Genomic DNA, 21,586 nt, shown 5'->3' on the forward strand with positions numbered 1-21,586 from the left:
TACGAGAGGTACTGCACAGTGCAAGCTTGGAAATAGTTAGGCACTTGGCCAGTACCCATCATCAAGTACGGCTTCAACTAGCGGTCACGAATTTCCTCCGCATCCAGCATGGGAAGCAGAGACACGTTCTCGAAGTGGAGAGTTTGTTGAGTGGGGGTATTGTCAGTTGGAGCGTTCTGGCTGGGAGCACTCTGGGAGAGAGATGACAGTCTCCGGTTCACAGGCAAGGTAGGCGTGATCGAGGGAGAAGGTGCGGAAAAGGCGACGATGCTTGGAGCCGGGGTATCCAGGTTGGTATCCGCAATGGAGCTTGGGTTTTCTGCCCTCGGGTCGCTGTCGTCTGGGTATCTGAACTCCTTGCCTTGAGCTTCGCATCGTGAGCAGCTAGGCCGGTCACGAGAGCATCGCCTTTTGACGATTTTGCATTCCCCGCAGACTGGTCTCCGCAAAGGACCTCCACGACTGGGCGTGGCGTGGAGAGGACCGGCGCCATCTTGATTGAAATGCTTGGAGATAGAGGGGATGGAAGGAAGTGTGAAGGTGATGAAGGGATAATGACGGGAATGATGATAGGGAGTGACTGAATCCAAGTTCCATCGGAGAGAAGTAAATTTCGAAAACTTGGAAAAGGCAGCCACGCTGGCGTTTGTTTGATATTGGTTCAGGGTACTTCTCCACAACATCAAGAATGCCTTCGAATCCGGCTGAGTTCCAGGGTGGTCTGTTTCCATATATCTGCCCACATTTCGAAACCTCTCTATTTCAAGATAAATAAACCAATCTCAAGATAATATCTTATGGCGTACTCTACGCCTATATACAGAAAAGCAAAGGAAGCAGTCCAAAGGGGCAAACCGAGTCCTCTTATAGGCCGGCAGAACAATACGCAGGGCTTGAAAAAACAAGGAATTTCCCACAACAAGGAAATCTCCGTCAACACAATTAGATCTCCATCTAGGATTGCGGTGCATAACAGACCTTTTATATTGTTTACTAGGCTGGAGTAGATCGATGCGGGCCAATCAACTGATGACTGGTCAGCCACACGGAAAGACACCCAAAGGGAAAATCCGGCTCCACTCCTATCAGGGGGCTGGTAACGAGAGTAAGGGTAACACCTCACAACTCTCATCACCCAGAGGTTTAAGAGCTGCATCAAAGATCTGATGTGACTGACTCATCACTGGAATCAAGCTCAAGACTCGTTTTTGCTTACGAACGCGGACGCGACCATAGTCCGCAACAATGAAGGGAATTATGTTAAGGGCGGCGCCTCGTCTCTTCCGCGTGCAGAGTAGGTCGCGAACCATTCAATTAGCACCGAGACGGGGGTTTGCAACAGCGGCACCTGGAAAAGCCAGCTCAGTCCTATGTGGCGTTATCGGTCTAGCTGTCGGTGCTTTCGGCACATCCGCCGCGTTCTACAGCCTAAACAGCTCGGACCCAAAGCAGAGCATAACAAAGAGCATTCCAAGTTATGCCGATAAACCAACAATGCTCAAAGTTTGCAACCAAGATTGTTCATCTCGACTTCATTGTACTGACGAGTGACCAGGCTGCCAAAGAACTCCAGGAACTCCTTGGCGAAGACGCCGTCAGCATGGATAAAGATGATCTAGAGAGCCACAGCTACTCAGAAGCATCGACATCCAACGTCTCCACGCGCCCCGTCGCCATCATCATGCCCAAAAGCACTGAAGAAGTCTCTCTCATCGCCAAAATCTGTACAAAATACAAGATCCCCATGATCCCCTTCGGCGCCGGATCAAGCGTCGAAGGCCACTTCAGCGCGCCCTACTCAGGCTTCAGCATCGACATGTCCCGCATGGATAAGATCATCGCTATTCATGATGAAGATATGGATGTCGTAGTGCAACCCGGCGTGAACTGGGTGAATCTAAACGACACACTGCAATCTACGGGTCTCTTCTTGCCGCTGGATCCGAGTCCCACGGCGCATATTGGTGGTATGGTTGCGACTAATTGTAGTGGAACGAATGCTATGCGCTATGGTACGATGAAAGACTGGGTTGTTAATTTGACGGTCGTTCTGGCAGATGGAACTGTCATCAAGACCCGTCGGAGACCACGGAAGACGTCGGCTGGGTACAATCTCAATGGTCTCTTCACGGGCTCAGAAGGGACAGTCGGTATTATCACGGAAGTGACACTGAGGCTAGCCATCGTACCCTCTCATTTCGGCGTGGCAACGACAGCATTCCCCTCCGTTGCAGCAGCTACGAAGGCAGCTACATCGATGATCCGTGGTGGCGTTGCTCTCGCAGCGCTGGAGTTAATGGACGATGTCCAAATGCGAGTAATCAACCAAACAGGCGGTACAGCCGGGAAAATGTGGTCCGAAAAACCAACCTTGTTCATCAAATTCTCCGGCTCAACACGAGCCGTCGAAGACAGTATCGCAGCAGCCAAGGCGATCGCATCCGCATACGGTGGATCCAGCTTCACCGCATCTCTAGACGAAGTGACCATGACAGCACTGTGGTCCGCACGCAAACAAGCCCTGTGGGCAATTCTTTCCGTCCGTCCAGAAGGAACGCAAATCTGGTCTACGGATGTCGCAGTGCCACTTTCCAATCTAGCTGATATTGTCGAACAATCGAAGGAAGACGCTTCGAAGTTGGGATTGTTCTCGACTGTGCTGGGACATGTCGGTGATGGAAACTTCCATCAGGCGGTTATGTATAATCCTGATATTCCGGAGCAAGTGGCGGGCGTCAAGAAATGCGTTGATACTATGATTGATCGGGCGTTGGAAATGGATGGCACGGTTTCGGGTGAACATGGGATTGGACTTGGAAAGAAGCATTGTCTGGAGAAGGAACTTGGTTCTGTTACTATTGATGTTATGAGGACGTTGAAGCGGAGTTTGGATCCACATTGGTTGTTAAACCCTGGGAAGATTTTGGATTTTTGAGCTGTCCATATACTGTCATGGAGATTGTCAGCTATTAACATTGTGTTCAAAACTGGCGTCATCCAAATACACCCATGTGTGCTATTGCGAGTCTACGAGTTTCGGGTGGTATGCAAACTGAGTATCTATCTTTGTTTTGTTGTAGCATGGGCAGATGTTGGGATGGACTGGTATCGAAGTCAGGTTCTGTCTCTGGTAGAGATAAAGGCTTTGCCTGTGGATATAGGACTGCGCTCAATAGGTCAACCATTCACTGCGAGTTAATCGCAATGAAAATTCAAGAAAGAACAGGGTCCCGGAATGCGATGAAAAAGTAAGAACCGTCCAATGCAAAATGCTGCTGATAGAAACCGATAGCTAAATCTTCACTGCAATACTAGAACCGATGCGAGAACCCCGTCTTGAATCACGAATCCGCGATCCATATCCATATCAAAGTCCAAATCAAACAACACTTCATTTACGCCGCAAGAACATCACCAGCCATCGTCCTCATAAGACTGATCCTCACGACCGTCGTAGTACCCCTCTTGACGGGCCTCCTCGATTTCCTCTCTTTCGGAATCCTCATCTACAAACTACATTAGCAAAAAGCCGTAACCATCAACCATCACTCAAAGATTCAAAACTTACCACGCTCATGCTCAATAAGAGCACCCGCAATACCACCCAACGCCAAACCAGCCGCACCCGCCGCAAGGTACTTGCCAGCGTTACTACTCTTCTTCTCCTCAACCACAACAGCCGGCTGCTGCTGATATCCACCACCCTCATACCCACGCTGATCATACCCAGCAGGCGGGGGTCCCGGCGGGGCCGCATAATATCCGCCCTGGGGCTCAGGAGGGGGCACACTCCGCGAACCATCATAGTAACCCTGTCCCTGGTAGGGAGGTTCCCACTGCGCGCGGCCAGTGTTATCTTCGACCCAGAAGGCGCGGCGCATGTTCGGCTCCCACTCTTGGTGCCAGCCGGCAGGTAAAGGAGGAGGGGGACCGGGTGGAGGGCGAGCCATTGGGGGCGGGGCGCTGTAGGCAGCGCGGTCATAGGGGGGTCTGTTGTCGTATGGTGGGCGTTGGTCGTAGGCTCCTGAAGGGGGGCCTGGGGGTGGGCGGTTGTAGGGGTCGCCTCCGTAGTAGGACATTTTGATGTGATGGGATGTAGGTTGGGAGGGGGAAGAGGGAGGATGGAGGTGAGGAATTAGAAGAGAAATAGAATGTAATCAGACAAAGTGGAGGAGTGACAGCTTTATGAATTGATGAGGAGGGGGCTGATTATTGCAGCGCTATAAAAGCCGTCTACGAAAGGACGAAACGGACGAAGGACAGATTACAGATTAATATAAGTAACCTAGTGTAGTGTATCCTTTCAGTCTCCCCTATTCCGCTTTAAAACTGAAAATAAAACCTCCACATACCCCCCAAGACAATAAAAAGAGGAGTCATGGAGCCTCTCGGAACCCCGTTGAGGGATAAAAAAAACAACAATAACCGGAGCCACAATCCACCGGGCTGTGGAGCGCACAGGATGTTCTTAGCGCCGAACAAGCCTTTAGTCAGTCAATCGGAACCAGTGAAACTACCAATAGTGAGTAATTCCATGGGTACAATACATTGAATACATACAGTACGACAGAAATTAAATTCCGGCGCCTAGTCCTGGCCCGGGCCGACTAGGCAGATGCGATTTGATGTGGCTTGGCATTGAATATTCTCCGTACAGAGTATAGAGTTCGGTTTCAGTACTCAGGTTCTGCGCTATAGGATGCAGAGTGCCCGAGGAAAAGTATCTCTACGCCTTAGAATGAATTCTCAAATTTTGATTATCATTCGTAACTTCCAAGCTTGGATGAAAATACCCCTGACGGCCGGGGACTCATATCCACCACAGTGCTAGTGCTAGCAGACCGGGAACCCCCAATTAATACCGAAGCCATACAAGGGCAGTCAGCAAGCGACAAGAGATATGTTCCCCTGCTATTTAGTAGCTACTTGTCCGTCAGCACGCGCCAAGGTGGACACTCCATGTGTCACCATCAGCGGGCCAAGTCTTTCAGGCTCGGCGGGCATACCATAATGACAATGACTCCTGACTACAAAAGGGAACAAAAAAAAGAAGACAAGAAATCAAGCGACCAAGCCAGTGAGCTGAATACCGCACATCTCTGATGATATCCATATCGAATTGGTGGCAATCAGGCTGCCGTATAGAACTGTCCTCTAATCCGTTCAGAGTTATATACCCGACATAACTACAGTATAGTATGTATGGTCCACGCACGAGTCACGACAAGCCTTGGCACGATCCAATCCTTTGTCCCTTACCCTCCTGATCGCCTGAACCCTGTAGGGCGAAAAGCGCTCGGGGCACATCCTACCTGCACCCTGCAGCCCTTCAGCCTAACCCGCCCGCTTAGCCGAAACACCTCGTCTAGCACCGTAGCACGGCCACGCTGTGCGCAGAGAATGAAATCACGTGGAACAGGGAATTGAGATGACTACAGTACAATACTGTACTCTCTACAACTGCTCAAAAGACAACTTCGTAGGTAGGGCAAATCACGCATGGCAGGGTAAAAAAGGAGGAGGGGCTGTATATTCCGTACATGAATACTGTTCTTGTTCCGTACGCAACTCGACCGCCGAGGCCGAAAGGGGTTTGTAGTGGAGCAGTACAATAACAAAATGGCAAGCGCATAAGGGTACACGTTCCCAAAAAGGGAAGGGTAGAACAGAACCACAGTACTTCAAGTGTAGCGGTCTTCAAAGTGCAGTACAAACCTAATGCCGAGAATCCTGCAATACCGCTCTCTTACAGTGGTTAGTTACAAAAGCTGACCGCAACGTCACGAACTAAACGATTAGTTCGGCGGTTAGTGCGGGCGCTAGCAAGCATGCCGAGCCACGATGTGGCTCAGGCAGAACGAGACACAGCCACTCGGGGGATCACACGTGGCTGGTGTGGACAATGCGAGGTTTGACGAGTCGGTGGCCTCGGTGTCGGGTGATAGTGTGGCTTGGCATGTGGAAGCGAGATCATTCATAGCTGTAGGGTTGGGATATGGGCGGGTCAGTACCAACGTACTAATGAGGGACGGAAGGAGACTAATGACTACAGGGAGCCAAGAGGCCAAGAGACGAAAACTGGAATGGGCCACAAGGGAAAGAAAAATTCTTCAGTAGTTGGAGGGGTAGACATGCAGACACCCCGAGGAATAAATATTGAATTACTGAAGCAGCTAATTGAATGTGTCCAATCTGTGACTAGAGTCTGCGACTGGGGAAATATCATAAGAGGTGTGTAAAATAGCGAGATGGCTGTCATCACCAGGGCCACGATGGTACCAAATCCCAGGTCAGGATTGATACGCTATTAGCCAGTATTGGTGGGCTGAACTCCGTGCAAGTTGTCTCGAGAACTCTCGAAACAGCGACACTGCCAGTGGTCAGCCCACCTAGCAAAGAGGGCTTAAGAGCCAGCCAGGTTGCTAGTCTCGTTGTTGCCCGGGTAGAAGAAAGCCGCCAAACTGGTAAATGTTAGAGGAATCGTGATAAATCAGTGGCGTGGGTGGTAGACTCACGCAATGATAATGTAGGCAGCGAGCAAAAGTGCGCCCTCGAGGTAGTTACTCCGGCCATCCAGGACCAGGAAGTTAACCACGAAGGCGGTAACAAAGAGACAGATGGTCTCAAACAAGGTAAAGTAGAGGGACATGTCCTTGTCCATGCACCAGCCTATGATGACGACAAGCGGGGTGACGAAAATAGCTGTAATATAGTAGTTTAGAATATAGTAAGGGAGATGCATAGGGAAGGAAACACATACCGATCTGGATACTACTTCCAACGGAAACACCTATAGACAGATCCATCTTGTTCTTCATAGCCACACTGACGGCAGTGACGTGCTCTGCCGCATTACCGACAATAGGCAGGATAATCAAACCGATGAATGCCTCACTGACGGAGGAATTCTCAATCATGTCGGGGATGGCATCAACCAAGAACTCGGCACAAACAGCGACCAGGCCGGTAGACAGGAGTAGCATGACAATGGCGGCGGTGCGCGACATCTCCGGTTCGACCTCTACAACAGCAGTCTCTGGTGCCACTGGGTCGGTGGGACCAGCCACGCGAGCAGCACCACGGGCAAACTGAACGGCATTTCCAACAGGAGGCTGGCGGCTGACGCGAGCAGGGAGCGAGTTACTGCGAGAGAGACCAGGGCGCGAGGCAGCAGCCCCCAGCTGGGGGGACTGGGCAGGAATTTGAGAACTGAAGACGGTGTTGGACAGGAGAGTAGGAATAGGGCCGAAGGGGGAGCGTTTCCTCTGCTCCGTTTCTCCGGCACCAGGCATACCAGCAAAGTTGGGGGTTGAGGTGAATCCTTTCATGGAAGGTTGAGTATTCTGTCCCTGTTCTTCTTGAGTGGGAGGCTGGCTGCGAGACTTCTCGGCTCTGTGCTCTCTGCGCTTCTTGCGTTCGCGTTTGCGCTCCTTCTCACTGCGAGCGCTTTCCATGCGATTCATAGCAAGACCAAAGTCTCGCGAGCGGAACTCGGAGGGTTGGCCCGCATCGTCATCAGCATCATAGCGAATCTCGTCACCAATGTCGACGGCGCAAGAGTTAGCTTCATTACTGGCGATCGAGTTGCCAACCGAGTTCGGGGTCTCGTCAATCATGGCCTTCTTCTGGACGGACTGGCGTGAGGTGGTTCCCTTAGAGCTGGTGCTGGACTTGCGACGGCGACGGCTCTTCATAACCCTCTTGATGCGCTTGGCAGTGGTCCAGGAACTTGTGGTGTCGACAGATTCATCACTTGAGCTGCTCGACGAATCGGAAGAGCTGTTCATGAAGTCTGCCAGGACGCCGGGGTGTGATTCCTCGTCGATGATGCGTTGAGGAATACTGGCATAAAGGTAGGAATGGGTTCTCAGCTGGAAGAGGATGTACAGAATGTACACCAGCAAGAGAACCACACTTGTGCCACGGCTAACCTTTAGAGTTCGTCGATCGGCCTCTGCGGCATCCGAGAACGAGGCGTGGAAAGCAGTGGGGAGGAGCAGACTGGTCACAGCCAGACTGAGCATACAGGCACTCATCTGGGTGACGGTGCTGTTATAGATCTGTTCTTGGAATCGCAAGCCACCTAGCAGGAATGCCATACCCAGAATCAGCAGCAGGTTTGCCAGGATCGAACCCAGCAGGGAAGCTTGCACGATACGAATTTCATTCTTGACTAGAGCAATGATGAAGATGATCAGCTCGACGGCATTACCGAATGAGACGTTGATCAGGGCGCCCATGGTGTCGCCCAATCGGCTAGCCACACTCTCGGTAGCATGGCTGAGCAGGCCCGCCAGAGGGATGATAGCCACAGCGTTCATCGCGAAGATCACAGCTGGGTTGAGGCCGGCAGCTTCGACGGCAATACCAACTGGCACGAAGACCAGCAGGACGTTGACCCAGCTGTGGCAGATGGCATTCTTGGTGTGGTTGTAGAACCGACCTGTCCCGTTGCGCATGCGGGTGACGAGGCCGGGTTTTTGAGATTTTTCTTCCTCTATGGACCCTGCTGTAGTAGCAGGGTCCTCGACTGGGACAGTCACTTGATCATCTTTCAAGGTGGAAGAAGACTCCGTGGTGGGATCGACTTCGGGGATCTGGCTCGTGGCCTGGGGTAGGGTGGAGGGTTGATTGGGCAGGCCGCGAGAAGAGGCGTGAGCTTTCGCCCACGAGTTGATACGGTCTGTGTCATTGTTGGGTCAGTCGCGTGCGATTGAGAAATCGAGTTATAGAGATAAGTGGAGATAAAGAGGGCCAGTCACACTCAGAAGGTTGAGCGTGGAAATAACTTACGCATGTATTTCAGGAACCAGAAGCTGATTCAAGGCGCAAGGCAGTCAAGCCTGGAGGAATGTGAAGCAGGGGAAGATGTCCGGACAGACAAAAAGCCCGAAGAACGAAATGTAAAAAGATCAGGGGGAAAGGGAAAGAGCGGGCCTGGCCTTATTTATCGCGAGCCTTGGCGGAGGTCTTGGCGCTGAGGGTTGTGGTTCCAGAAAATCCAGTGAAGCGATTCTGACTGCATTGTTATTCTTGGACTTTCAAAAAACATTGACGATAATTTGACAATTATGACTGGCTGATGAAGCCACCGAGGTTTCCAGACTTCACAACTCTCCACAAATTCCAGAATATGCAGTACCAAAAAGCAAGCTGGCAGATCACCCGATGATCCACGAATGTTGACGAGTACCGTCCACAGTTGACAGGCCCATTCTTCGCGCAGAAATTGGCTTCGTCGGCATATCCCTCGCATCGTCTCCAGCCAGAAAGCCCATGATGTCAAATGCTCTACAGTATTCAATTGAAATGCCTCGCCTTCCCTCCCCGTGAAACGTTCAAAGCAACACGGCAAATGACGCGTACTTTAGCCTGATCCCTATAGGGATTTGCCAAGGGTGCGCCTTCGCAGGGAATCCAGCTCCACCATGGACAATGTCCGACAGTGGCCTTACCGCGGCTATGATGATTGGCTATGTGGTCTCCACCCGATCGACGATGTGTGAGAGGTCGCCCCAAATTGTGAGAAAAAGACAGAATCTCACGCGGTGCCAGAGAGCATAGGACAGAGAAGCTCAGTGGACTGGACAAGCAATCCATTCAAGCAAAGCTTGACGAGCTTGTCTAGCAATGCAGATACTGCTGCAGTATTCCCATACTGAGACGGTCTGCCAGGCACCCGAGCTTGAACCTCATCGATAATCCCAAAGTCTTACTGCGGTAAGATGTCTGACCTCCGCTCCGAATTGATTCCTCGAAACACTCTAGTGCTTTTCGTATCATGCTGGATGGCGATACGACCGGAGCGGACCAGTGGTAGTCTCGCTCAGCAGCCAATCCAACAGCTCAACGATTTCCTGGGGGTCCACATGATGTCATCCTGCCGGTTTCCCCCAGGAATTGACCCAGTTTTGAGTCGATTTGACAGCTTTGCCAGTCATTGTACTCCGTACAGAAAATCTTACTCTAATTCTGGCCAGCCCGTTTGCAGTGTTATCTATCTCCTCGGTCGCTACTAAAAAAGGTATCTCTTCACGCGACTATTTTCGTGCTCAGAGTCAAGCCGCGTTTCGTGACCCACAACTCCACGGGTGGCTTGCACCTTCGCATCTGTGGCGGTGGTGGTGGCTGTGTTTTCCACCGTTTCGCCACGCTTCTAAATGGGTATGTACGACTCATTTTTGCGTGTGCTTAAGTGGGAACAGCTTTTAAATTGTAGAGTTTCTGACTCATTTGATATGACAATGACGATGACCATGACAGAGGCATCGGCTTATGCGATATGCACAACTCTACAAATCCGGCAAGAGTTGCGCATGGCTACGGGCGGACCGTTCCGAGGTATCTCACTTACCGAGAAAGACCAGTCAAACGGCAACATTGAATCATCCAGCAACAAATATATTGTCAAAATCTAAAAGTCCTTCAAATTCTCTATCTCAGCGGTTCTCTTGTGATGCTTTTCAAAGGTCTTGTCATCAAGATTTACGGTCGCCATCCTGGAATCAACACAGTATCCCGCTCCATAAGCTGCACCGAGTCACAAGGTAAACGACTCAACAGTCCAGACCAACCGCCTTTAAACGAAGTTTCCAAGTCCATTACAACGAGACAGAGGGAACTGCTTCTTGGTGCACATAGTGATAGCACCCGAAACCCACTTCACACCAGCATAAGCACCCTCTTGGTAAGAGTCCGCCGAGAAGGTTCCCTTCTGAGTCTGATGGCCCAGGCAACCAGTCAGAAGGCGGCCAAATCTGCGAGTCTTGATGGGCTTGGTGATCATCACTCCAGAGTAGCCATTCGGAACCGTTCCCTTGATATTGATCACGGTCTGGGTGGTCCAAGTGCGAGAGTAGTCGATGCCCACTGAAAGGCCCAGCTTATCTTTGATGGCAGTCCAGTCAAGGCCGGCACTAACACTGATACCATTGCTCACGCTGTAGCCGGAACTGACGTAGACGTCCATGCCAGCTCCAGTGCCGATGACGACGGGGGACATCTGCACGTCCCAGTCGATGAAGGTCTGAGATCTGTCGGTGACGACGGCAGTGGTGTACCCGCAGTCGGCACGGGCATTCAGGTTGGTTTCGTTTCGGCCGCTGTTGGAGATACTGTGGGGTGTATCATCGACCTCGGGGACATCGAGCGAAATCGCTTGCGATGCCAGGAGTGCGTGGTAGACACTTTCATGGACGATTTCCACTGTGAAGGAAGCTCTGTCAGTCAACTCATTTGTGGGCCTTTTTATGACTGGACACTCACTTCGGTCCTCGCCATAAAGGATGACCTCGTCTGGCTGGAGGATATGATCCGGTGTCCACTTGGTACTGTTGAGACCAGATGTTGTGAACGGGGCCGCAATGGCACTCGTGGCCAAGGCAAAGCCGACAATGATGTTGAAAAGCATTGTTTCAGGAGGAGATAAGGAATGCGGAAGTTGCAAATGAGCTTGATTTCTGCTTCTACATACCTGCCCTGCCACGGGGCAAGTTTGTTATTATATGGATTGGCAAGCTGTTACCTCGTGAGGTTCTTTTGCTATCAACCTGCTCGACGATACCAGCAGGTCTAATCTCGCAAGATGGAGGCTTTCTACTTGATACAGTTATGATGTGCGTCACCAGGGTCCTTGAAGTCAAAGTCCAAGACAAATCCCTCAACGCTTCTATAGCCTCGACCCTACGTTTCTAACCTCGTCGCCGGAAGGAGCCGTAACCCTACGCTCGGTATCAGCGCGTGGCTCCATGGATTTCTCCCATTGCTGGAATAATCACTCTGCAGGATGGCGAATGTGAGACCCGTCCCTGAGCAGAAAGTTCAGAAAGTTAGAATGTCTCATTTGATCTACGCCCCGAAGTAGATGTGCAACGATATTCCTCTTGGCAAAACTTAGATAGATCGCTTCCGTACTTTTATCCATGAAGGCACCTCTGAAATGCTGATCTTATACTTCACACGGCAAAAACTGACCAAGAACCAGGGGTGAATCCCCAATTCATAGCATGTTGTCTCACTTCCGGCCCCATGAACATAAATTAACCGATCCCGAAACGGCGTGGTGATTTTCCCCGAAATATCCCCAGATTAAGGTGCCCTGCAGAAAGCCAGGGATCCTCCCGAAGATCCCGAAGACCCCGAAGATCAACCACCCGATTCGTTATTAGACCTTATCGGGCAACGCTGGGGTTTAAGGTTAATTTCTGAGACAACGGGATCGCCGAAGGATTGACTGTATCTAGTATGTTGACCTTGTTGATCGCACGTGGTCAAGAAGTAAGCAGTCACTTGTTGATCAAGTTGATCCAACTGTTGCTCCGAGTCTCAGAGTAATTTATCGGAATCGGGGGATAGATATCTTGCGTGATAATTGGAAGGACCTCAGTGTTATTAAAAACCGCATCTTCCAGATTAAATAGTTTGCTTGTGCCAGCTACCTGAGTCCGTCAGTCACAGCAAATCCCGTTTAACTTTACACTCCATATTCAGCCACAATCTTAAGATGAAATTCAACTTGATTCCCGTCTTCCTCGTTCTTGCCGGAGGGTATGTTGACACTCCCTGGTCAAGTCTATGTCTCCTTTAAGAATTCTTATAACACTCATCAAATGATTTCTCAGCGCCCTTGCCAAACTGCACAACATCGCAGTCTGCGTGACTAACAGAGTCACACAACCGGTCGGCGGTACACCTTTTAGCCCGAGCTATACTTGGTCCAAGGACTACGAGATTCTACCCGCTGAGACCAAGTGCGCCTGTGACTATTATAGGCAGCGTCATACTGGTAACAAACAATGGGATTCTTGCCCTGACTGCCATTTCGTATGATTATCGTGCTCGATTGTGGCTCCGCCGAGTATTTCGATGCTAATTAGCTCTAGGACGGTACATATTGTAACTCTGCTGGGTGGCATATTGGTGGCGATGAGGTAAAATCCCCGTTGGTGGTGGTGTAGTCCTACCTACTAATCCTGATGATGTAGATGACATACTACTGTGAGAAGCTTTGCCATGCTCAGGGCGCCGAGGGAAATTAAATGGAGACGGCCACTACCTGTGGAATATTTTAAAGCCCTATGTTTAGGCCATTGTCTTGTGATGTCACTCATTGAATAACCAGACAACGTGGTGATTGATTGTCAAGAACACCGCTCATTATCCAACAATATATCTTCTGCCCAGAACACCCATTTCCGTGTTTACAGGTAGAACAATTGAGTATACTCGTCGGCGATCGATGATTGCTTTATTGAGAAATTTGGGAGAGATAGAAAAGAGGGATGATAAGAGCAAGCTCGATGATACCACAGATTCTTCGCTAGTTAGCTATCTCTAGTTGAGGGTTGTCTATCCAGCTCATGGGTGAACAACGGGAGAAGTCCATTCCGCCCCACTTCATCGATAGTCAACTCCATTCCGAGATACGATAGTATCCATTTGCTTTCCACGGACAAATAATACTGACCTGAAGAAATCCGAGCCATCAAGGAGCAATTCAAGAGAAAACTGGATCTCCACCTTGAAATCCCAGCTGTAATAGTTGCATGGCGATCACCTTCACGTGACTTCCGGATTGATCCTCCCGCCATCGAACTTTCTCCTCAAACTTTGTCCAGAACGAGGGCTGCGGAGCAATATCACACGATTGACGGACTTTGTTGGCCCCCAAGATCGAATAGAAGGTGGAGGTGCGATCGATACCCGATAATTGTCGTCCCGGTGCCCCATCGGCACTTGGTTCGGTACGGTACGGAGCAACTACACGGCAACCCGATCCGAACGCAGCCACTTACGTTCCGATAGTACATATCGAGTCAAGTTTTCATTTCGCTCTTTCATTTTACCACTCCGAGAAGCAGTCAACATCTCGAATCTTTCACCCAAGTGGAAGAGAGCCTGAAGATCTCTAGATGGTCTCCCGCGAGCTTGTAATCCAACCATGGCTCACAGCAAACCTCAGGCGGGGACGTCTAGGGGAATCAAGTACGTACAACGTCGGAATAGCTACACACGAATACTCTAACCGAACCATAGGAGTCTTTTGAATCCGTTGAAATGGAGGAAAAAGCTCGGCCTTGATTCTCGGAGCTTTCTCATGATGCTAAAAGGTGCTTTGGCACCTACGATCACGATTGCTATGTATGTATGCTGAGTGACTCTCATTCTAAAAATTGCGACTAAAAACGATACAAAGATACCAAAGCGATGCGATCTCGAGCATTACCACAACGATTGGCTATTTATCAGCCTTGATTTCGGTGCTCTCGCAGGGATTGATGCCTCGGGCGAAGTTCATGAAGATCATGTTCTTCGACCTACTATCCACCTGCGTATCTGCTTCACTTTGCTGCCTAGCTGTCTTCTGTTCCGTTAAGGCAAGGGCGCACAATACTCCTGCTGACGCAAGTGAGGTTGTGCGCACTGGGTACAGTAGCGATGCTTGTGCGGTAGCTGCCATATGGCTTGTTGTTATGATTTGGTGAGTAAGTTTTACTGAACTGTAGTCATTGATGAAACTGACAATGCATCTAAAGGGGGGCCAATGCACTGCGCGCACTGAAACCGATGGAGTTGCAAGACCCCATGGTCGCTTTCTCGATTTTTGCTTCAGTGACTCTTACTCGTGCTGGTACATTCATCACCCTGTCAGAGGGCCTGGAATTTATTTCGAAATTATTAAAGGGTTTCATGATTGGCTTTGCGATCGCTACCGGCGTATCTCTTCTCATCCTCCCCATCACCAGCCGAGGCAATGTCTTCCACGACATCAAAGAATATGTCTCTTCCGTTGAAGGAGTGTTGCAGGCACAAACATCCTTCGCTGCAGGTAGTGCAGCCACTGGGTTGTTTTCAGGAAACGGATTCCTCCGCCGAGCTCGAACCGCCATGAGCACTCGAGACATGCAGAGCGAGGGCGACACTGATCTGCAATGCAAGCAAAAACAGCTACAGGCGGCTATGAACAAACTCAACGGCCTACACAGCAAGTTGCATGCCGACCTGTTTTACTCCAAGGACGAGATTGCGTGGGGCAAGTTATCCCCCGAAGATTTGAGTACAATCGCTTCGCTTTTCCGAAGCTTACTTCTTCCACTGGCTGGAATGTCAATGCTGCCGGAGATCCTGGAGAGCATAATCAAGAATGAAGGACCGCGTGACGGCGAGGACGGAGCAGAAAGTCTCAATGGGACAGGGGAGAATGCGCTGAAGCACTCGGAGATCCAAAAAGTAGTGGAGACGCATCACGCACGGCTTGTGGATGCCGCTGAACTTGTCAAGCTGGGACTGGTTCATTTCTTGCTGACCCTGGAGCTTATTTCAGCTAAGCATTTGGATAAGCAAAAAAAGCCGCATCAAGGTGGATCACCCGCCAGGGACGAGGAAGCAAGGGGCCAAAACCTCCATCCCCTTCAGTCAGATTTTACGTCACGCTTTGAGCAGGATCTGCGCAGCTATTACTCGCGAAGGAAACATCTTCCACGGGCCCTAGCTTCGCTAGAGGCCTTTTCGGCTTCTGAGAAATATACCGACCAGACAGAGCCTGGGTCGGGTCACACAATTCCCGCAGGTGACCCCGACGTACGCCAGGAATTCTTCCTCATCCTGTACATGAGCCATCTGCAGGATGATATGCTCAATGCCACATTGAATTTGATGAAGTTTGCCAACGGCAAGGTGGCTGATGGGACAATGAAACGGTCCCGTCTCATCTTCCCAAGGCAGGTTTCTATCCGGGAGTGGTTCTCACTGCGCGGCGAGAAGGACAGGGTGAAGGGGAATTTGTCGGCCAGCAGGCAATCATCCCATGTGGACCCTTCGAATATCCATCGTGAATCACCATTGACTGGCTTCCCCGATCCGGAACACCTCCCACCGGCGAATATCTGGGAGAAGGGGAGCATGGTACTGCGAGCTATTTCGCATGTCATCAAGTCCGATCAGAGTACCTTTGGATTCCGGGTATCCGCAGCTTCGTTTTCTGTTGGAATCCTCGCCTATTTACGTCAGACCCAAGACTTTTTCATTCGCCAGAGATGTATTTGGGCGATGATTGTTATTGTCATCGGCATGAGCCCAACTAGCGGCCAGACAATGTTTGGATTCGTTGCTCGTATCATTGCAACCGTCATATCTCTTGTTCTCAGTCTCATTGTGTGGTACATTGTGGAAGGGAAGACAGCAGGTGTTATTGTCTTTCTGTACATTGCTAATGTGATTTTGGTATGTCCTAGACAAGTGCCCTGCGGAACAATTGCTAACCTAACTCATATAGTACTATCCCTATGTTAAAATACCCCAGTACTTTGGTCCATCTGTCATCGCTATCGTCACATTCAATGTGATTATCGGCTACGAACTTCAGGTATGCATCACCTCTCTCCTCGTCCAGTGCCTATCTCACACAAATGAAGGTTGCCAAACTGGGAGTCGTCGCAGCTGAGGAAAATGGACAACCATACTACCCAATCTATTTGTTCGGGCCGTACAAACTAGCCGCTGTCGCCGCAGGCTGTGCGATATCCTTCTTCTGGGTCATCTTTCCATACCCGATTACTGCCAAATCGCAGCTACGCAAGCTCCTAGGCCGGAGTCTCTTCGTCCTCGCCAGATTCTATAGTGCCATGCACTCAACAATAGAGCTGTGGCTCGCAGGCGAACTAGGCAATATAGAAGACGAGACCTCGCCTGCACATCATCTCCAAAAGTCTCGACACAAGATCTTCAAGGAAGAGATGATGCTTCTCACCGGTCTACGCATGCATAGTCACTTTAGTACCTTTGAGCCTCCGATCGGCGGCAAATTCCCAAAGGAGATCTACGACAATATTATTTCCGAAATACAACGCATTCTGACTAGTATGTCGCTTATGGCGCACACAACGCAGAACCTGGATGCTCTCTCCATTGAGAGTGAAAATTCAGAGCACGAGAGCGATGCTCCGTGGATGGCGCAGCTCGCAGAGATTGCTCTGAAGTCTGCGGATTTCAATTCTCATCAGATCACATCGTTGTTATGTCACCTGTCAGCTGCGATCACCAATGCTCAGCCGTTGCCACCATACCTATCAACACCAGAAAGCTTCCCACTGGCACGTCAAATGCAAAAGATTGACGACAAGTTGCTCAACATCTCACATATTGAAGACCCTTCTTTCTCGGCTTTTGTCGCACTTGAAGTTCTCAGGTCTGTCGTGTCCTTCAGCTTGCAGGATCTCCTCGAGTAAGTGAATCCGTCTCCGTAAATTGCTTCGTTGTTGATCGCTAATCTTTACAGTAACATGCGGAAACTGGTTGGAGAGCTAACCTTCGATGCGTATCCACGGCGGAGGTTGCAACAAGAGGAGTCGGCTCATCTGCTACAGAGACCAAGTCAGGATGAAGGGCGTTGAGTTTGTCGTATGTACCCTTCGAAAATTTTCATAAAATTTCAGCATTGTGGTTACCTCTGAAGAAAGGCTCTCATCACACAAAGTGTCAGTAAGACACGCACAAAATAGTGGCCATTGAACCAAACGGGCCGTAGAAAAAGTCTTTACAATCCAAATTTGAGGCACCGGCTATGCCTCCTGGATAAACCGCAAGGACGATCTAGGAGCACAAGAGTCACTGGATATCATAATCGAATCTGTCTATTCCATCTATGCGTATTTCCATCAACCAGACCACCCCAATGCAGTCCAACCTCTATGACCGAGATCTCTCAACGATCGAGAACTACAAAAGCTTAAACTTGGCCGCCATTCCCATGCAAATAATCATAAAAGCCACGAAAACCCCGACGATCCCAAAAAACCAAGATAAACCAGGCGTGTCTTGTCCGGGAACATAAATGTTCATCCCAAACATACCCGTCACCAAATGACAGGGCACAAAGATCGTTGCCAGGACAGTAACCTTGCTCATTGCCGAATTAATTGTCAAACTAATTCGCAAGTTGGTTGCGCTCAACTGTGCCAAACAGTTCGCTTGAGATCGACCAATGATCTCGTCAATATGAGCCAACGAGGACAATGTGGTTACTAGGTGATCCTGCACATCGCCTAGGTACATCAGTAGATCGCCGTCTGGGAAGACGGGGAGCTTGTCGGGGGCTTGGCAGCGTTTTACGAAGCCGTTAAGCACGTCGACTTTGCCATGTAGGGAGCGGACAATGTGTGTGATTTTCTTGCGGAGGATGTCGACTTGTGGGATGAGTTCTTTCACGTCGTCGATGCGGGCGATGAAGACTTGGTCTTCAATGGCTTGGGATTCTGCCTCCGCGGCGCGGGTGAAGGGCTCAAAGCTGTCGACGATGTCGTCGCTGGGATATTGTTAGTTATCATTCTACCACAGGAGACGATCATTTGGGTAGGCTGTATACATACATCAACGCGTAACAAATCCAGTCACTGCACAAAATGGAAGGATCATGCATTTTGCGAATCCGATTTTGCACCCGGCTCACATGGCTGCACCCACTGGGCGAGAAGGTGACAACTCCGTACTGGAAAACGAGGATGTACATCTCTGCCGGAGGAGGCATCCCCAACCGGTCCGCACTTCCCGCGGGCCGAGAGGCAGAAGCCAGTGTCTGGAAGGAGATAAGGTAGTAATTCTTGAAGACATCGACCTTCTCGCGGGGCTCACGAATGGCAATATCCTCCGCTGTCAGGGGATGAATGGACAAGGCCTGTGCTACGATACCGACGTCTTCCTCGGTGGCCTCATGCACATCGATCCACCAGACAGGGCGGCGGGGTTCTGGGCGGGCTTTCTGGGTTTCCTGGAAGATGACATCCTGGTTCCCCTCGGGGAAGAGAGAGGCCCAGGATGATGCATTGATAGCCTGCTTGGTGTCGGATGAGAAGAAACTGAAGCGGGCATGCGGTGCTTGCGGCATCAGCAGGGAGGCCTTTTCGGGGGGCTCCTGCATCGCCATCCTGACGATCACAGAGCAGCGTTTCGCTTGGTGATACGATAGTCTGGCTGTCGACCTAGTGCCATCGGTGAAGTGAGGACAGCATCAACAAAGGTCGTCTTTGGGGAATTGGAGATGTTGATCATCGGTGGGAACAGCGTCTTCGCTCAGCCCATAATAGTGTTGGAGATTTTGTGGGTGTCTTCGAAAAAGACCACCGAAACGAGACAACCTTAGCTTGGACCCTTCACTAAGCGGCCAGTCATAAGCTTTCCCAATCGATACGCGGCGTTTAATATCAAGCGAAAAACGACGTCGGAGCGATAGAAGAAGACAATGAAAGGAAAATTAGGAAATATAACGCGAGCCCTTCCAGGCACAGGCTCTAACCACGTTCCTCCGGAATTCGGGCACCCCTGCCAGCCCTACCCGTTGACCCAAGCGATGAGGGGCTAGAATGGAGTCTCTAGAAAGATTTAATCCAATGGAAGATTCGATTTTGATGATTGCGAATGACCGGTTGGGTCCACGGGTGCTCTTCGGACGGACCCCGGGGCAAACTCTGGCACCGGCACCGGGGATCCGATTTTTGGTTCAGACCACGATCTTGGTGTTAGGCATCGCCATTTCGAGGGGAAATGGACATCGAATATACAATAATGGATGATGCAGGCACATCATGAAGGTGTGATGCTATTGAACCAGATCCAAGAGGTTGGCCAGCCAATTCGAGTGTGTTGAGATTCCATCAGTTCGAAACCCAGAAATCTTCAAGGTCTTCTTATTGGGGACGAGACAAATGATGAATCAAGAAATAACGCCTAAGCAATGAAGAAAATGACTCCAATGTAATTTATGAAGGTATTTGCCAAGAAGAGAATGTTGAGGCATACTGGCTGGACCGCGCGTCCAATCTCGGGATTGAGACTTGCCAACTCCGGTATAAACTCACTGGTATATCATACAAAGAAAGATGTATATAATAAAACATGAATTTGAAAAGTGATAACTGATGGCATCGTCTACACCTACACGCAGGAAGCAATCAGAAGGGGAAAATCAGTCAACCGATCAATCTAGAGATCTCTAAGGAGGCAGAACAGGCAGGGGGAAGCAGAGGCCTCTTATAGGCCGACAGATCTAGGCGCAGGGCCTGGACAAACAAGGAATCTGCCGATGGGAGGAAATCTCCATTAATAACACAAAAACTATCAACTCCACCCACATCGCACAGTAACAGATCATTATTAAGTCGGGAAAAGAAATTCAACATTATGCATATCCCAAGGACTCCAGTGATGCCGCCCAGCCCGGCCAAGAAATTCCCTACATTTCCATGTTAGTCACCAGATGATTACAGCGCTGATTTGATCGTCCACTTACCTGACCAGGACCAAATTGATTCAACACATCTTTTTTATCATTCACTCATGCTCTCCGATTTGATGTGGTTTCACCTCCCGGTCCCCGTCGCTAGCATAAGACTTTCGCAGCCGCGGATAAGCCAGCACGAAAAAGACCACAACAGCTAACAAGATCAAGAATGTTGGGAGGAACATGAATGTGAACAGAAACACACTCAGCCCAAAGGCCATGTTCTGCCCGCGGAGAAATCGACGAGCCATGATGTCGAGGATCGAGGAGAATGGCATGGGCCGAGGATTAGTTTTGAACTGGTCGTCGAGCTGGAAGATGCGTGGCAACGGTAGTTGATGATGACCGCGCAGAACAAGCAGGCGCGACGAATGCGATTAAAACCTCTGAATTAGTAGGTAATTGTTCCCCGACAAGGTTCTCTCGTTGACACTATTCGCTCGCCCTTGAATATATAGACGCCAAGTCCGCGCTGGAAACCTCGGATGTTGGGACAGGCGCTGCTCGAATATGGTTCGTGTAGGTATCTAGGCGCCGGGTGTTGAACGCTGATGCCTATACACCGCTTAAAAATTGAAAAATTGCTTTTCTTTCTATTCAATAAAATGAACCATTGGCGGAAGCTCGGACGGACAATCAATTAGTGATGCCGTCATGGACCCAGCAGAAAGCAGTGGAAGGCTTGGCGTCCAGTATGGGCGTCGGGGACAAATTGCCGTTCGTTTTACTGTTGACGGAGAACTTGTATACTTTACTCCATATTCCGTGATCGCGCTTATTCCAGTGATGATTGAGTTAAATCTCAAGTTCTAGATATTATGGGAATCTGACCAGTACAGTACCGACTTGATGATCGTCCTTCGTTGGGGCGGCGTTAGGAATTCCGATTTAGCCGATGGGTCTGGTAATTTTAACGCCTGGCGACAGAAGAACGGAATGCCCCAGCGTGGGGCTCTTGGCAGGCGAAGAGCTTCAGGCAGCAGCTTTTTTCGGCAATGCGGAAGTTGTACGGAGTAGTGCGAGAAAGATGCCCTAGAAGGAATTTACTTCAATTTATGTATGATTCCTGGAAGACGAATATTTTCCAGTTTCCACCGAATAGTCTTTGAAATTTATGGAGGACAAATTTAGTGTTGGATTGGTTATACAGTGCTGTTTATAGCCTCTGTCAAGACACGTTCATCCTGGCGCTTCAACATTGGCCTTGGCCGACCGTGTGGGCCACGGAAGATGGTGGAATCTCGTTCTCGTTACCCTGAGATTATTATTCAACAGGCCTGCAAGGCTGAGATACAAGAATTAGCGAGGCTGCAG

The 21,586-nt window shown here is 50.0% G+C and overlaps 8 protein-coding genes across 8 annotated transcripts; 2 read left to right on the forward strand and 6 right to left on the reverse strand.

The window, feature by feature from the left end:
* Window positions 1-77: 77 nt before the first annotated feature.
* Window positions 78-683, reverse strand: N7473_008751 (Zn(II)2Cys6 transcription factor domain-containing protein; the record flags this gene model as incomplete). The annotated part of the gene is made up of 1 exon (XM_057154691.1): window positions 78-683. The coding sequence occupies one exon, from the start codon at window positions 681-683 to the stop codon at window positions 78-80; it is 606 nt and encodes a 201-aa protein (XP_057005821.1).
* A 562-nt stretch (window positions 684-1,245) lies between these two features.
* N7473_008752 (FAD-binding oxidoreductase) lies at window positions 1,246-2,935 on the forward strand (the record flags this gene model as incomplete). Its single annotated transcript, XM_057154692.1, has 2 exons — window positions 1,246-1,503; window positions 1,556-2,935. 2 exons carry the CDS (start codon window positions 1,246-1,248, stop codon window positions 2,933-2,935), a joined length of 1,638 nt encoding a protein of 545 aa, XP_057005822.1.
* Window positions 2,936-3,411: 476 nt separating this feature from the next.
* N7473_008753 (WW domain protein) lies at window positions 3,412-4,079 on the reverse strand (the record flags this gene model as incomplete). The annotated part of the gene is made up of 2 exons (XM_057154693.1): window positions 3,412-3,506; window positions 3,569-4,079. 2 exons carry the CDS (start codon window positions 4,077-4,079, stop codon window positions 3,412-3,414), a joined length of 606 nt encoding a protein of 201 aa, XP_057005823.1.
* A 2,324-nt stretch (window positions 4,080-6,403) lies between these two features.
* Window positions 6,404-8,797, reverse strand: N7473_008754 (uncharacterized protein; the record flags this gene model as incomplete). The annotated part of the gene is made up of 4 exons (XM_057154694.1): window positions 6,404-6,461; window positions 6,516-6,702; window positions 6,761-8,683; window positions 8,794-8,797. The coding sequence occupies 4 exons, from the start codon at window positions 8,795-8,797 to the stop codon at window positions 6,404-6,406; spliced, it is 2,172 nt and encodes a 723-aa protein (XP_057005824.1).
* A 1,782-nt stretch (window positions 8,798-10,579) lies between these two features.
* Window positions 10,580-11,410, reverse strand: N7473_008755 (uncharacterized protein; the record flags this gene model as incomplete). The annotated part of the gene is made up of 2 exons (XM_057154695.1): window positions 10,580-11,205; window positions 11,266-11,410. The coding sequence occupies 2 exons, from the start codon at window positions 11,408-11,410 to the stop codon at window positions 10,580-10,582; spliced, it is 771 nt and encodes a 256-aa protein (XP_057005825.1).
* A 2,529-nt stretch (window positions 11,411-13,939) lies between these two features.
* N7473_008756 (aromatic acid exporter family protein) lies at window positions 13,940-17,390 on the forward strand (the record flags this gene model as incomplete). The annotated part of the gene is made up of 7 exons (XM_057154696.1): window positions 13,940-13,983; window positions 14,035-14,139; window positions 14,195-14,479; window positions 14,535-16,221; window positions 16,274-16,363; window positions 16,413-17,221; window positions 17,276-17,390. 7 exons carry the CDS (start codon window positions 13,940-13,942, stop codon window positions 17,388-17,390), a joined length of 3,135 nt encoding a protein of 1,044 aa, XP_057005826.1.
* A 325-nt stretch (window positions 17,391-17,715) lies between these two features.
* On the reverse strand, window positions 17,716-18,919 carry N7473_008757 (magnesium transporter CorA family protein; the record flags this gene model as incomplete). Its single annotated transcript, XM_057154697.1, has 2 exons — window positions 17,716-18,301; window positions 18,366-18,919. The coding sequence occupies 2 exons, from the start codon at window positions 18,917-18,919 to the stop codon at window positions 17,716-17,718; spliced, it is 1,140 nt and encodes a 379-aa protein (XP_057005827.1).
* A 1,403-nt stretch (window positions 18,920-20,322) lies between these two features.
* N7473_008758 (uncharacterized protein) lies at window positions 20,323-20,523 on the reverse strand (the record flags this gene model as incomplete). The annotated part of the gene is made up of 1 exon (XM_057154698.1): window positions 20,323-20,523. The coding sequence occupies one exon, from the start codon at window positions 20,521-20,523 to the stop codon at window positions 20,323-20,325; it is 201 nt and encodes a 66-aa protein (XP_057005828.1).
* Between the last annotated feature and the right edge of the window lie 1,063 nt (window positions 20,524-21,586).

The sequence above is a fragment of the Penicillium subrubescens genome, assembly GCF_028828155.1.
Source record: "Penicillium subrubescens strain IBT 31985 chromosome Unknown utg000006l_segment0_segment0, whole genome shotgun sequence".
NCBI lineage: Eukaryota > Fungi > Ascomycota > Eurotiomycetes > Eurotiales > Aspergillaceae > Penicillium > Penicillium subrubescens.